General features: G+C 41.0%; 1 protein-coding gene across 2 annotated transcripts in view; it reads left to right on the top strand.

Annotated features, from left to right (window-relative positions):
• Positions 1 to 417: 417 nt before the first annotated feature.
• The window catches only part of LOC117424755 (adaptin ear-binding coat-associated protein 1-like), a 38,425-nt gene continuing 23,465 nt past the window's right edge, over positions 418 to 15,377 (top strand). The window contains exons 1-2 of one of the 2 annotated variants that reach the window (XM_058992545.1): positions 418 to 570; positions 13,452 to 13,552. In XM_058992545.1, coding sequence (XP_058848528.1) covers positions 476 to 570; positions 13,452 to 13,552 — 196 coding nt within the window. In that variant the 5' untranslated portion in view covers positions 418 to 475. The remainder of the gene's footprint in view (positions 571 to 13,451; positions 13,553 to 15,377) is intronic. The other variant, XM_034041440.3, reaches the window with a different exon arrangement.

Genomic DNA, 15,377 nt, shown 5'->3' with positions numbered 1-15,377 from the left:
TAATCTGGGTATGGGAAACCAGCCAATAAAGTATAAATACAAACATGACAAAATCAAATCTAAAAAAAATAAATTAAATAAAAAAAAGAATATTTCAGAAACCAAAAAAAAAAGGCAGCCGAAAAGTTGTACGTCTTGGGACTATATATAAAGGTATGTTACATTTATTGCACATATTGGTGTTTAATTGAACAAAACTCTAGGAACCCCTGATTTAGACCATGCAGTATATATTTACACAATGCACTGAGTTTCATTATTTATTTTTACTGTGATTGGCGCAAATAAATTACTACTCTTTTGTAGCAACGGCTGTGGCGGGTGGTTCCGTACAGATCCTGCGAACATGGCTGCGCACAGCGCCAGGTCCGCTGGAAGCACAGGAAATGTAAACTGTGAGGATGTACTCGCAGGAAATGCAGCTTGTGTTGTGGTGGGGGGTGTCGGGGTGTCTGCAGCTGAAGCAGGGTGGAAAATGGCGACCGAAGGAGGGTACGAGTCGGTCCTCTGTGTTAAGCAAGATGTCAACGTGTATAAGATTCCTCCCAGGGCATCCAATCGAGGCTACAGGTACCAGACCGAATGATACGAATACATCTGTTACATGTTATAAATGACACGTGTGCATTGCTAGCGGTCTGACGTGATAACTGCCGAGAGTACAGGTAAATTGGGGTACCGATCTGAATAATATTAATCGGTAGATTGCTATTTAAAATATTAAATGACATGATTGAATTCCGTTGATCTCAGTCGCCTGCGCTTGTCGTGTTTTGCAGTGCAGTAATGTTTGAGAATGCATTTGCTCAAGCTGCATATGTTAAAAAAATAAATGACATCTATGTGTGAGACATCAGTGCTACATCATTTGCAATATATTATTAATGTCACAACCGGTGGTATTTTTCCATTGGATTATTCAATGAAAGAAAAAGTAATAATAATAATAATAATAATAATAATAATAATAATAATGTAGGCTTAGCATTAATAACATAAGATCAACTAAACATTACAGCACTACGATTAGGATGCATTGCATGTAATTGGTGTCAAAGCAAGTGTATTCATGTTGCGTAGGATTGATATTACTGGATGCAAAACATTAGTGAGCAGAACATATGCATGTTGTAATTTGGCAGTTTTCTGCGCTGTGCAACGAAACTGCTTTTCAGAAAACTGTCTATCATTCTAGTGACACTTCAGCAAATCATCTGAATGTAGTGTGTTCTGAGTCTGTCCTGTGCATTTTTTTGAAGCACTCAGCCAACCACCAGTCATCACCTCTGAAGTGACCTCCCTCATGTGTGTATTAATGTTATGTAATTCTTATGCAGGTATTGACTTACAGTTTGCATTTGTGTGCTTAAGAACAAATACACACATTGTATTGGAATCTCCACACCCATTCAATATTTGTTATTTATAATGACTAGTTTAACACTACAATAACCAGAGTTATACACATACCCAGAACTTCCATGAGCGTTCAATCTGACTGCGCTATTAAAAACACCATCAATATTATAATGAAAGGACAAACAATCAGATATGTCATAGTTTTATTCAGACAGCTAATATATAACATCCGCACAACTGAAACATTGTAAATGAATGAACATTTGAACAGAAATGGGTTTATTTACAGACATATTAGATAAAGTGCAACTGCAAAAAAGAGATAAAAAATCTTATAAACAAACATTTGAAAATAAGTGTACAACCAAAACGATGTAAATAAGTAATACAATTGATAATATACAGACATATACAGTCCCCTCCAAAATTATTGGCACCCTTGATAAAGATGAGCAAAAAAGGCTGTATAAAATAAACAACACAGGTAATGAGCTATATTTTATGTTCAAATATATGGGAAAACCATATTCTTTTATTCTAATACAATTGCTCAGAGAAAAAGGGTTTTTTTATTAACAAGTAATACATTTTTTTCTCCAAAAGATAGGTGTCAGAATTATTGGCACCACTAAAGATTCTTATCAATAAAATCAAACAAAGTTAAATCTGCATTAACATTCTGCTTCTTTAAGTTCATCTCAGTCTTAAAGAACTGTATTGTGGCCTTCCATGGCTTCCTGTTTCACTGAGGTATAAAAATGAGGTAACACGCATGTGAAATCCATTTGTCATCCATCACCATGGGGAAAGGCAAAGAACTTACAAATGAAAAGAGACAAATGGTTGTTGACCTTCATAAATCAGGCAATGAGTAGAAAACAATAGCTAAAAAACTAAATATACCACTTACCACTATTTGGGCAATAATTAAGAAGTTCAAAACCACTGGAACAGTGGTAAACTTGCCTGGTACTATGGTGAGATGAGAAAAAAAAGACCTCTTTGGCCACACACACCAGCGGTGGGTTTAGCATCGAAAGAAGGATGCGTGTGGAGAAAAGAACCTCATACCTACTGTAAAATATGGTGGTGGATCTTTGATGTTATGGGGCTGTTTTGCTTCCACTGGACTTGAGGCCCTTGTTAAGGTCAACGGCATCATGAACTCTACCCAGTACCAGGACATTTTAGCCAAAAACCTGGTTGCCTCTGCCAGGAGGCTGAAACTTGGCCGCAAGTGGGTCTTCCAGCAAGACAATGACCCCAAGCACACATCAAAATCCACAAATTCAACATTTTGCAATGGCCATTTCAGTCACCGGACTTGAAGCCCATTGAAAACCTGTGGTTTCAATTGAAAAGGGCAGTCCATAAGCGCAGAAGGATCTGGAAAGATTCTGTATGGAGGAATGGTCTAAGATCCCTCCCAATGTGTTCTCAAATCTCATTAAACATTATAGAAAAAGACTCTGCCATTATCATTGCAAGGGGAGGGTGCACAAAGTACTGAAAACAAGGGTGCCAATCATTTTGACAAATCATTTTTTTTGGAAAAAAATGTATAATTTGCAAAATGTGTAATTTTGGTTGATTCCATTGAATCATTAATAAAGTCAAATATATTCCACCTGTTGGAAAATTACAATATAGCTCAGTACTGGTATTATTTATTTTATACAGTTTGTTTATACATCTTTATAAGGGTGCCTGTATATGTGTGTGTGTGTATATATATATATATATATATATATATATATTGTAACCGAGCTGCTTCCACTCGGGTTCGTTGCCCCTTTAAAAACTGACCTAACACACACAGGAATGGATTTTTATGCGCTGACGCGCTATTTTTAATTCACAAAAATGAAACAAATACCTAGCTCTTTACAAGCACTAACTAAACTCTCCGGAACACCCTGACTATAAGTGGGACGGCTAAGCCGTTTCCCCACCAAACACAGAACAACCAAACAAAACCTCACCGGGTTAAACTGCATCCACCTTTTTCTCGACTGCTCGGAAGCAGAGCACCTCTTCTGCCTCCTTCTACTCAGCAGCCTCGAACTAAGTAAATGTTCTTCTCTTATACCCTGCACCTGGTACTAAGCTACAATTGCCGCCCAGGTGCAGGGGATAATTAAACAATAAATCAATTAACAATTGCCCTGGGAGTGCATTTTCACATGTTTTTCTGCAGGGAGGAAATTAACCCCCTCCCTGCTGTCTTACAATATATATATATCTATATACAGTATATATATATTACACACATATTACACACATATACTGATGCACAAAAGAAACACTACTCAGGTCGTAATGGATTTAATCAAATATTTTAAACATCAAGATATCAAACAAAATCACAGAAAATGTGAACAAAAATACAGTTCAAGAATTATGATAGGTTTTCAGTATGAAACATGACACACTGTCAAATATATGCTGTGGGATGTTCCGCCACTGGCAAAGGTTGGCTGATCGCGGTTGTCTCCTGTGGATGGCACTGGCTATTTGGTCCCACAGATGTTCTGTTGGTCTCAGGTCAGGAGAAAAAGCTGGCCATGGCAAGACCTCAACATTGTTTTCTTGAAATCGTGTAAATGTAATCCTAGCACTGTGTTATTATTATTATTATTATTTATTTCTTAGCAGACGCCCTTATCCAGGGCGACTTATAATTGTTACAAGATTTCACATTATACAGATATCACATTATTTTTACATACAATTACCCATTTATACAGTTGGGTTTTTACTGGAGCAATCTAGGTAAAGAACCTTGCTCAAGGGTACAACAGCAGTGTCCCCCACTGGGGATTGAACCCACAACCCTCCCGTCAAGAGTCCAGAGCCCTAAACACTACTCCACACTGCTGCCCAATGCAAGACCACTGTGTGGTCTTGCATTGTCCTGCTGGAAAATCGACACTTCCGGATTGTCTTGCAGGAATGTAAAAATGTTGCCTCAAGGACTTTGTCAGTGTATCGCTGAGCAGTAAGGTTGCCCTCAATCTGCACCAAAGGCATTCTTGTGTTAAAGGAGATTCCTCCCCACATCATCACACTTCCATCGCCCCCCCGGTTGGCTTGAACAATGCAACAGTCAGCATAAGGCTCACCACGACGTCTCCACACACGTTGTCTTCTGTCAGGTATGTCAAAGGCAAAACGGCACACTACATAAAACACTCCACCAATCTGTCTGCCGCCACCTCAGATGTTCTCTGGCCTACAGAAGACAGTGATTTCGTCTCTCAGCTGTCAACATGTTAACCCTGAATGGCCTCCGAGCATGCAAATCATATTTATGCAGACGGCGAGCTAAAGTCATTCTGCTGATGGGCGGGTTATTTCTTCCTGGAATTTCTCGCGTTGTAGTCACTGCAGTCTAAAAACGATTAGGCAGATGGATCAGTCAGATGTGACGGTTTTGGGCCAGTGTGGTGACCCTCTGCCTTCCAGGACATGGCCTGTCCCTCACAGAGCCGGTTTCCTGGTTTCCCTGGATTAGTCTGCTGATGGTTGAAGCAGAACACCTTATTCTCCGGGCAACTTCTCTCACAGACAGGCTGCCTTCAATCATGCCGATAGCAACCAGACGATCTTCATTTCTCAAGCGGGGCATGGTCGTATCTTTCGCTGTTCTGGCGTTAATTAAAATCATGTCTTTTCTAATGACTATTTATACAGGTTCTTAATCAACACATTTTGGCAATTTTAACCCAACTCAAATACCAAACACTGAGCCCCTGGTGTTTTTATGAAATTATATGACTTGAGCTCAGTGTTTTGTTATCCCAAGGGACAGTACTACTCAAACAATCAACAAACCTATCAGCTCTCTATTTAAAATGTAAATAACATTATGTATGTCCCCAATGAGCTATTGATGTAAAACTTAAATTGTTGCGTTTTCATTGTGCATCTGTATATGTGTGTGTGTGTGTATATATATATATATATATATATATATATATATATATATATATATATATATATAATGAGGGATTGGTTAAAGGAAACGAACAAAAAGGTGAAAGACAACGTAAACCAACTGGTTGGTAAACAAAGAAAATTAATATATAAAGTGTTTGGGATCAGAAATGAATGGGTTAAAGAATACACTTTGTAAATAATAACTGTGTTAAATAAGGGAAAGTACAAATGAAGAAAAAGTATGGTTTAAAATAAATATTTATTTTTGTACAGAGACAATACCTGGGGGACACTAGGACCAGGTGGAAGCCACTGGAGTCAAGGCTGGCTCCAGTTCAAATTAATTATCCAATTTAAAATTACCATTTAAAATGTCTGTTTGGTGAGTGTTTGAACGAGGGTGATGGTAGGAGCTGAGTTGGAGAGTGGGAGAGTGGCACAACATGTTTACAAAGAAGCATCAGTGTGAGCACAATCCACATGCAGTGCAATTTCCACACACTGCTTTCGCATGTTGGGCACAACTATCTAGAGTGTCTTCCCTGGCATTTTCGTCGCTTGCGGCTGCACCAAAGTTGTCTTCTGTTCAGAATGTTTCTGGCGAAGTTCTTCAGCTAAATGCAATATATCATTTCTTGCCAGTGCTCTCCTTGTAAATAATAAAAAAAAGAGTTGAATGCTGCTAGATCCAATACATTGTACGGTTCTGTGTCCAGGTAGTCCCAAATGCAGTGCTGGCGATCTGTTTCCGCATTTGGCAATTCGCTGGCACTGTCTTTACTTTCACTGCCGCTGGACGTTTCTCCTGAGCAAACCCATTCTTCATCATTCAGTTTTCTGTCAGTGACAATAACTTTTTTGTCTCCATATTCACTTTGAGATAAGTTCTGTAGTAATTCTAAGCATTGATCAACAGTCATACGTTTGGCGACTTATTGTCACAGCTCAGACAAGAAGACATGTAAACTAAAGGCTGCAGACTATTCCAAACTATTTATTGAACTCTGATTAGTTCTGACATATTTAGTAACCTGAGTGAATCTAAAAATGGATCACAGGAGATGCCCTACCTGCTTACATGACTGACACTCAGTAGACGCCTGATTATTTATGTCTAGTCACACTGTCGGCAAGGTTCCCCACAAAAAGTTAATAAAACATTACAAATATTACTGTCTTGTCTTGACAGCAACCGGATTAGAGAAAAAAAAAGAATAACTTTTTACAAGTCCAACGTAACAAAGTCTGTGCTCTGTCCAGAGCTTATTTTCTGTTTTTATTCAATAATATTATGGCATCCACATTCTCCGGTTTCAAAGAACAGAGTTTGTTCGCAAGCATCCCTGCTTTGCTGAACACACGCTCGCTCGGGACCGATGTTGCAGGGATACTTAACATGCTCTTTGCCAAGGCTGCTAGGTTGAGAAAGCGTGTCTGGTTATTTTTTCACAATATCAGGAAAAGCTGATGTTTTTTGGAGTTTCAGAAGCATAAATCGTCATTTTTTTGTTGGATTACGGTTTCCCTGGAAGTAGTGTGAGTTTGTTGCCGTCCACGAAGTAACAATTCCATTGCTTGTTCGGTCTTCGTTTTCTTTTTAACAGGGAAGTCCTCTGTACTGCACTCACTTGTACAGGCACGATTTCCGTCATTTTCGAGGTTGTCCTCCACCAGCTTCACTAGTTTGGAAGACAGTGCTTCAGACACGCGGGCTTTGGCCTGTTCGGATAGGAAATCCAGATTGCAAAATCATGGGGTCAAGAAATGACACAAAAAGCAGCGGCATAACCTCATTACGTGGGTCATGCAGCTGATGTAAACAAAATCGCTGAGACAAATTACACACTAGCTTATCTCTCAAACTCCGTTTAACTGGTATTAGTAAATCAGTTGATTAAAGAAGACAGTGTCTCCTCTTCATCAGGAATTTCAGTCAGTCTGTGTTTTATCCCTGTTGCAAGTGGGTACAAAGAACTAGCAGTAATGTTTTTTCTTTGCACTCAAAAGTACAGTAGCCAGTTCGAATGGCTGTAGTAGAGGTAGTGCCTCAGCCATTAGCTTCCACTGCTCAGTCGTGAGATCTAAAGTAGCTGCGTCAGACTTTTTGGTCAAATCTGGGTTTGACAAAACAGCAATAACTGGCCATTTTAATTCAAGAAGGTGTTCAAACATATAATAAACTGTGTTCCACCTTGTTTGTATTTCTGTTTGTTTCCTATTTAAAGCACTTGTTGCCATCTCCCTCTTTTTAAATGTGCAACCAGTCTACTTGCTGTTGCCACTAATGTATGGACTTGTCGTACATCCTCCAAGCTTTTCTGAATGCAGAGATTTATATTGTGCCCTGCACAGCTCACACTTGCCACGCTACCAAAAAGTAACACAGCACGCTGGCTTGCAGAAAGCAAAGACGTTGCTCTGCACACATTATCGGCGTTGTCATGAACACAAGCTATTACTTTTGTAGCCACTTCAAACTCTGTGTTTATCTGATTGATCGCTTCTGCTAAATTCACAGATGTGTGACTCTCGTGTAATTTTAGTGTCGCTAATACTTTTGACTTGAGTTCCCAGTTTTGTTTAATGCAATGGCAGGTGACTGTTAAAAACACTTCTTGTGCCATGCTTGTCCATACATCGGTAGTGATGGACACTGAATTACACTCCTGACTTAAATCCCGTCAAAGCTTTTCCTTTGCACGTTCGTAATCCAGAGAGGGCATTTCACAGCCCGGAGCAAGATTCGCAATCAGATTTTTAAACGCATCTCTCTCTACTAACAGGTCTGATATCTTGTGTGACAACATCCACTATCAGGCCTGTTATTTCTTTTGCCCTGACGTTTTTTGGATCAACTTTCTTTCCAAAATAAGCTGTCACTGAAGGTGTTGCTTCCTTTTGTTTTTTACTTGTGTTCCCACTGTCATATTTTATCAGGTGGTGTCTTACTAAATGATCCCGCAGGTTGGTGGTATTGCCACAGAAGCTCATTAAAACTCCACAAACAGCGCATTTTACCTTTTACATTTTGTTTTTATGAAAGGAATACAAAAACCTTTTTTCTTTGTAAAATGAAATACTATGTACATACTTTAGATAGTTGATTGTTTCCTGTGGTATTTCCAATTCTTCTCAGTGTGAGCTGCAAATCTCAGTACAAAGGGGGATGCTGTCAGAGTGCTGTGTTTTTGTTTGTTTATTTGTGTAGCAGAGGATTAGCGAGTTGGGAGCTGCAGCCACAGAGCCAGCACGACTAGCACTGCAGAGCACCACTGTACTACAACAAGAGCACAACAGAGCACCACTGTACTACAACCCAGCACAACAGAGCACCACTGCACTACAACCCAGCACAACAGAGCACCACTGCACTACAACCCAGCACAACAGAGCACCACTGCACTACAACCCAGCATAACAGAGCACAACTGCACTACAACCCAGCACAACAGAGCACCACTGTACTACAACCAGTGCACAACAGAGCACCACTGTACTACAACCAGAGCACCGCTGTACTACAACCAGAGCACAACAGAGCACCGCTGTACTACAACCCAGCACAACAGAGCACCGCTGTACTACAACCAGAGCACAACAGAGCACCACTGTACTACAACCAGAGCACCACTGTACTACAACCAGAGCACAACAGCACCGCTGTACTACAACCCAGCACAACAGAGCACCGCTGTACTACAACCAGGGCAGAGCAGAGCACCACTGCACTACAACCAGAGCACCACTGTACTACAACCCAGCACAACAGAGCAGCACTGTACTATAACCAGAGCACCATTGTACTACAACCAGAGCATCGCTGTACTACAACCAGAGCACAACAGAGCACCGCTGTACTACAACCAGAACACAACAGAGCACCGCTGTACTACAACCAGAGCACAACAGAGCACCCATGTACTACAACCAGAGCACAACAGAGCACCCATGTACTACAACCAGAGCACAACAGAGCACCCATGTACTACAACCAGAGAACAACAGAGCACCCATGTACTACAACCAGAGAACAACAGAGCACCCATGTACTACAACCAGAGCACCCATGTACTGCAACCAGAGCACAACAGAGCACCCATGTACTGCAACCAGAGCACAACAGAGCACCCATGTACTACAACCAGAGCACAACAGAGCACCAATGTACTACAACCAGAGCACAACAGAGCACCACTGTACTACAACCAGAGCACAACAGAGCACCGCTGTACTACAACCCAGCACAACAGAGCACTGCTGTATTACAACCAGAGCACAACAGAGCACCGCTGTACAACCAGAGCACAACAGAGCACCCATGTACTACAACGAGAGCACAACAGAGCACCAATGTATTACAACCAGAGCACCATAGAGCACCACTGTACTACAACCAGAGCACAACAGAGCACCACTGCACTACAACCAGAGCACAACAGAGCACCGCTGCACTACAACCAGAGCACCGCTGTACTACAACCACAGCACAACAGAGCCGCTGCACTACAACCAGAGCACAACAGAGCACCGCTGTACTACAACCAGAGCACAACAGAGCACCCATGTACTACAACCAGAGCACAACAGAGCACCACTGTAATACAACCAGAGCACAACAGAGCACTGCTGTACAACCAGAGAACAACAGAGCACCCATGTACTACAACCAGAGAACAACAGAGCACCCATGTACTACAACCAGAGAACAACAGCACCCATGTACTACAACCAGAGAACAACAGAGCACCCATGTACTACAACCAGAGAACAACAGAGCACCCATGTACTACAACCAGAGAACAGAGCACCCATGTACTACAACCAGAGAACAACAGAGCACCCATGTACTGCAACCAGAGCACAACAGAGCACCCATGTACTGCAACCAGAGCACAACAGAGCACCCATGTACTGCAACCAGAGCACAACAGAGCACCCATGTACTACAACCAGAGCACAACAGAGCACCCATGTACTACAACCAGAGCACAACAGAGCACCGCTGTACTACAACTAGAGCACAACAGAGCACCGCTGTACTACAACCCAGCACAACAGAGCACCGCTGTATTACAACGAGAGCACAACAGAGCACCAATGTATTACAACCAGAGCACAACAGAGCACCACTGTACTACAACCAGAGCACAACAGAGCACCGCTGTACTACAACCCAGCACAACAGAGCACCGCTGTATTACAACCAGAGCACAACAGAGCACCGCTGTACAACCAGAGCACAACAGAGCACCCATGTACTACAACGAGAGCACAACAGAGCACCCATGTATTACAACCAGAGCACAATAGAGCACCACTGTACTACAACCAGAGCACAACAGAGCACCACTGCACTACAACCAGAGCACAACAGAGCACCGCTGCACTACAACCAGAGCACCGCTGTACTACAACCACAGCACAACAGAGCCGCTGCACTACAACCAGAGCACAACAGAGCACCGCTGCACTACAACCAGAGCACCGCTGTACTACAACCACAGCACAACAGAGCCGCTGCACTACAACCAGAGCACAACAGAGCACCGCTGTACTACAACCAGAGCACAACAGAGCACCCATGTACTACAACCAGAGCACAACAGAGCACCGCTGTAATACAACCAGAGCACAACAGAGCACTGCTGTATTACAACCAGAGCACAACAGAGCACCGCTGTACAACCAGAGAACAACAGAGCACCCATGTACTACAACCAGAGAACAACAGAGCACCCATGTACTACAACCAGAGAACAACAGAGCACCCATGTACTACAACCAGAGAACAACAGCACCCATGTACTACAACCAGAGAACAACAGCACCCATGTACTACAACCAGAGCACCCATGTACTGCAACCAGAGAACAACAGAGCACCCATGTACTGCAACCAGAGCACAACAGAGCACCCATGTACTGCAACCAGAGCACAACAGAGCACCCATGTACTGCAACCAGAGCACAACAGAGCACCCATGTACTGCAACCAGAGCACAACAGAGCACCCATGTACTACAACCAGAGCACAACAGAGCACCCATGTACTACAACCAGAGCACAACAGAGCACCGCTGTACTACAACTAGAGCACAACAGAGCACCGCTGTACTACAACCCAGCACAACAGAGCACCGCTGTATTACAACGAGAGCACAACAGAGCACCAATGTATTACAACCAGAGCACAATAGAGCACTGCTGCACTACAACCAGAGCACCGCTGTACTACAACCACAGCACAACAGAGCCGCTGCACTACAACCAGAGCACAACAGAGCACCGCTGTACTACAACCAGAGCACAACAGAGCACCGCTGTACTACAACCCAGCACAACAGAGCACCAATGTATTACAACCAGAGCACAACAGAGCACCACTGTACTACAACCAGAACACAACAGAGCACCACTGCACTACAACCAGAGCACAACAGAGCACCGCTGTATTACAACCAGAGCACAACAGAGCACCCATGTACTACAACCAGAGCACTTTCACGTGCACTTGTGGATTACTGTACTGTGTTATTATTTCGTGAAACCTTTTTGTTTGGGACTGATAACCTGCCGTTTTGCTGCTATACCAGCAAAATAATACCACAGTACAGTGATTATTTTTAATAAAAAATGGACTATTTTGGTAATTATAGGACTGTTTGGACATTCACTTTGTCACCCACACCACTCACATCCTGACAGGCATGTATACGAACAGATCAGATTGAACAAAATATAGAATAAAGAGCAAACCTTAACATACGCAGGCACGGCATGGTACTGCAAGCACTCTTTCATTTGACGTACATGTGTACAGCATGGAGCTGAAGTGGTTTAATAAAGGTAACAATCTTATAGCGGCTGTCCTGCATGTAAAAAGTCAATAGAATCTTAATAAAAATAAAATAAAATAATTTGGTCTTTTTAAAAGCATTTGTATTATTATTTTTATCTTAGTAAATGTCTCTCTTTGTATTTGTATTGCGCTGTTGAGATGTAGTTGTACTGGGCACAAAGTGAATAAACTAAACTAAGTCACTTTTTTTATTATTTATTTATTTATTTTTTTACATTATTATATTCAAAGAACAAAACAAAACCAATAATGCAAAAATAAAAAAACAAATAAAAAAAACAGCTTACACGTTCCAATACATTGTTATATTAACTCTACTGTTCAGGGATCAGTGCCACAAATGGGAAATATATTTTTAAATATCTCCTTCTGTTGACAAATTTGCATAGATATCAAGGACATTTTTAAACACACGTTTTACATAAGTGTACTGGTAAGTTAAAGCCTATACATAATTTATTTACACTTACAGAGCTGTGTGAACTGCCCCCACAGGGTGAGAATGTGTAATAAATGTATTGTGGGGTTTGGTTCATTTGGAGCAGTGGTGGTGGCCAAAGTTGGACCTTACACTCATAGTCTTTGTTCAAACCCTGTTCTAAATTGTTAAATTTAACCATTTCAACCTCAGTCTAGATCCTGAAGTAGTTAATTATATAATGTTGAACCTGGAGTGAAATGGCCCTCCAGGACAGCGGTTGGACACCCCTGATTGGAGTATAACTTAGCATTTAAAATGACGTGTTGAAATTTGAATAGTACAGCACCATTGTGTCGCTTCCCCTTTTATTCCATTCCCATAAGGTTATGTTCTTGTAAGTCCGCTTCCATTAAGCAGCTCATATCGCATTTAATAATAAGAGTGTGCATTCCCCTTAGATGCTTTGTTTTTGTTCACAAAAACATCAATGTGTGCTGTTTGGGTAAGTTTTTACAGGACTTCACTTCACTTAAAATACATATTTACAAAGATTTCTACAGAAAACTTGCAGTATGTACATGATATTGGACTGTTGGACTGGAGGTAAGAAGGAGATTTTAATAGCTTCCAGTTCTATGCGTCCTCAGCTTTCTACTTTGCATTCTCTTCGTTCTGCAGTCTTTTCATAGCTGGTTTAAATAGCCATCATAGTCCACATAGATATCTTGCAGGAGAGCAGCCTGATAGCTAGTCAGAATCGTTAACCAAACTGCACAGATTTGGGAGAAGATGGATGTTAACCAATAGTCACGTTATATACAATTTCTGCTGTGGGTTTTCAGAATTACTCCCTCTGACTGATGTCATGTTTTAGGGCGTCGGACTGGAAGCTGGAGCAGCCTGATTGGACGGGGCGGCTGCGAATCACAGCGCGAGCAAAAGTGGCTTATATTAAACTGGAGGATAAAGCCTCGGGTATGTACCTGTCTTCATGTAGTGCCTTCTCCTGACAAACCAAACCGTTCTGAGGGCAAACCTTTCTGCCACTGCATGAATCCAGCCCAGCCAATCAGAAATGCTGATGTAGAAGAAACTTAAATGCCCATGTATTTTTCTGTTGTCTAGTTAAGTATCCCTGTGAGTTCATGCTGCTACTTTAACTTGACCACCCTAGTATTATATTTGTATAGTTTGTGTCTTATACAAATCTGTACCTAATATCGGGTTTAGCCACCGTTTGCCCTGATCACAGCCTTGACATGGCATAGACTCCATAAGGTACTGGGCTGGGTTGCACCAGCTGTGCGTAACTTCATTCCTAAATTTGAGCCTAAAGTCTGTACTAAGGCCTTAGTTGTTACTAGTTAGTTTATAACTAAGCGCGCTCTTATTTCAGTTGCACCACACGTACTTAAGACAATACTTTGTTAGTTTATCACTAAGACTGGTTGATACTAAGTCAATGATGTCATCGCTGCTCGGTAGCCAATTAGAAGTGATGATATTTCAGAGGGCTTGGTACAGTGAAACTCCCACTGAAGAAACACGTATGGACATGACCTTTTAAACTACCAAAAATAAATATATAACTTCATGGGAATGTTAACAGTGTTTCAGAGATTCATTTATCAAAATTAAATTAGCACCTTTTTGTGAAGCTGAGAGGGCAAACTTTTTTGTTTGTACTTCATATCTTAAACCTTCACACTTCCCTGTGTTATTTATAAAAATCAAGATGAATTATATATATATATATATATATATATATATATATATATATATATATATATCTTGTGTATAACATATAATGTATGTGTGTGTTACGATTAAGAAAATTAATTTGCGCGGCTCCTCCCAATGTTGTCTCCCTGTCACTCCTTACAGACAAGCTGATAGGAAAGCCGTGTCAGACAGAAGAAAGATGGCTGATCCAATAATTTTTTTGTACTGGGAAGTAATAAATATTGAAATTTAAAACAAAGTTTCAGGAAAGTTTATAAGTTATTGATCTAATAAAAAATCTTATAGGAGGTCTTATAGGAAAGTTTATAGGAATCTTTCAGAAATTGAAATAACTCACATAGAACTCAAATTATTTGTATAATTTTTTTTAATATATATATACAGTGCCTTGCAAAAGTATTCAGACCCCTGACCAATTCTCTCATATTACTGAATTACAAATGGTACATTGAAATTTCGTTCTGTTTGATATTTTATTTTAAAACACTGAAACTCAAAGTCAATTATTGTAAGGTGACATTGGTTTTATGTTGGGAAATATTTTTAAGAAAAATAAAAAACTGAAATATCTTGCTTGCATAAGTATTCAACCCCCACACATTAATATTTGGTAGAGCCACCTTTCACTGTAATAACAGCTTTAAGTCTTTTGGGGTAAGTATGTACCAGCTTTGCACACAGTGTCGGAGTGATTTTGGCCCATTCTTCCTGGCAGATTTGCTCCAGGTTGTTCAGGTTGGTTGGATGATGCTAAGTTTGTACCATTTTGTGGCAAAGTGGCTAGTGAAGGGGAACAGGTGTAGCGGTGATGCGATGCAGGAGTGACAGGCAGACAACGGTATACAGTGGGAAAAAAAGTGCTTTATTTATAATCCAGGTCTGGTGACCGTCAACTAATAAACCCCCGGCTATACACACCAATGTGTAAAGCACGGGGATAACAAAACAGGGCACAGTCCCGAACAAAAATGAACACACGGTCACCAGTCCTGGGTGAATGCAGTCGTGCTGGTGCTTAGTGCAAACACAAGTATTTCGTGACGGTTAGTGCAGTGGT

The sequence above is a fragment of the Acipenser ruthenus genome, chromosome 19 (assembly GCF_902713425.1).
Source record: "Acipenser ruthenus chromosome 19, fAciRut3.2 maternal haplotype, whole genome shotgun sequence".
In the NCBI taxonomy this organism is placed as follows: Eukaryota; Metazoa; Chordata; class Actinopteri; order Acipenseriformes; family Acipenseridae; genus Acipenser; species Acipenser ruthenus.
This window is presented reverse-complemented; position numbering and strand designations above follow the sequence as displayed.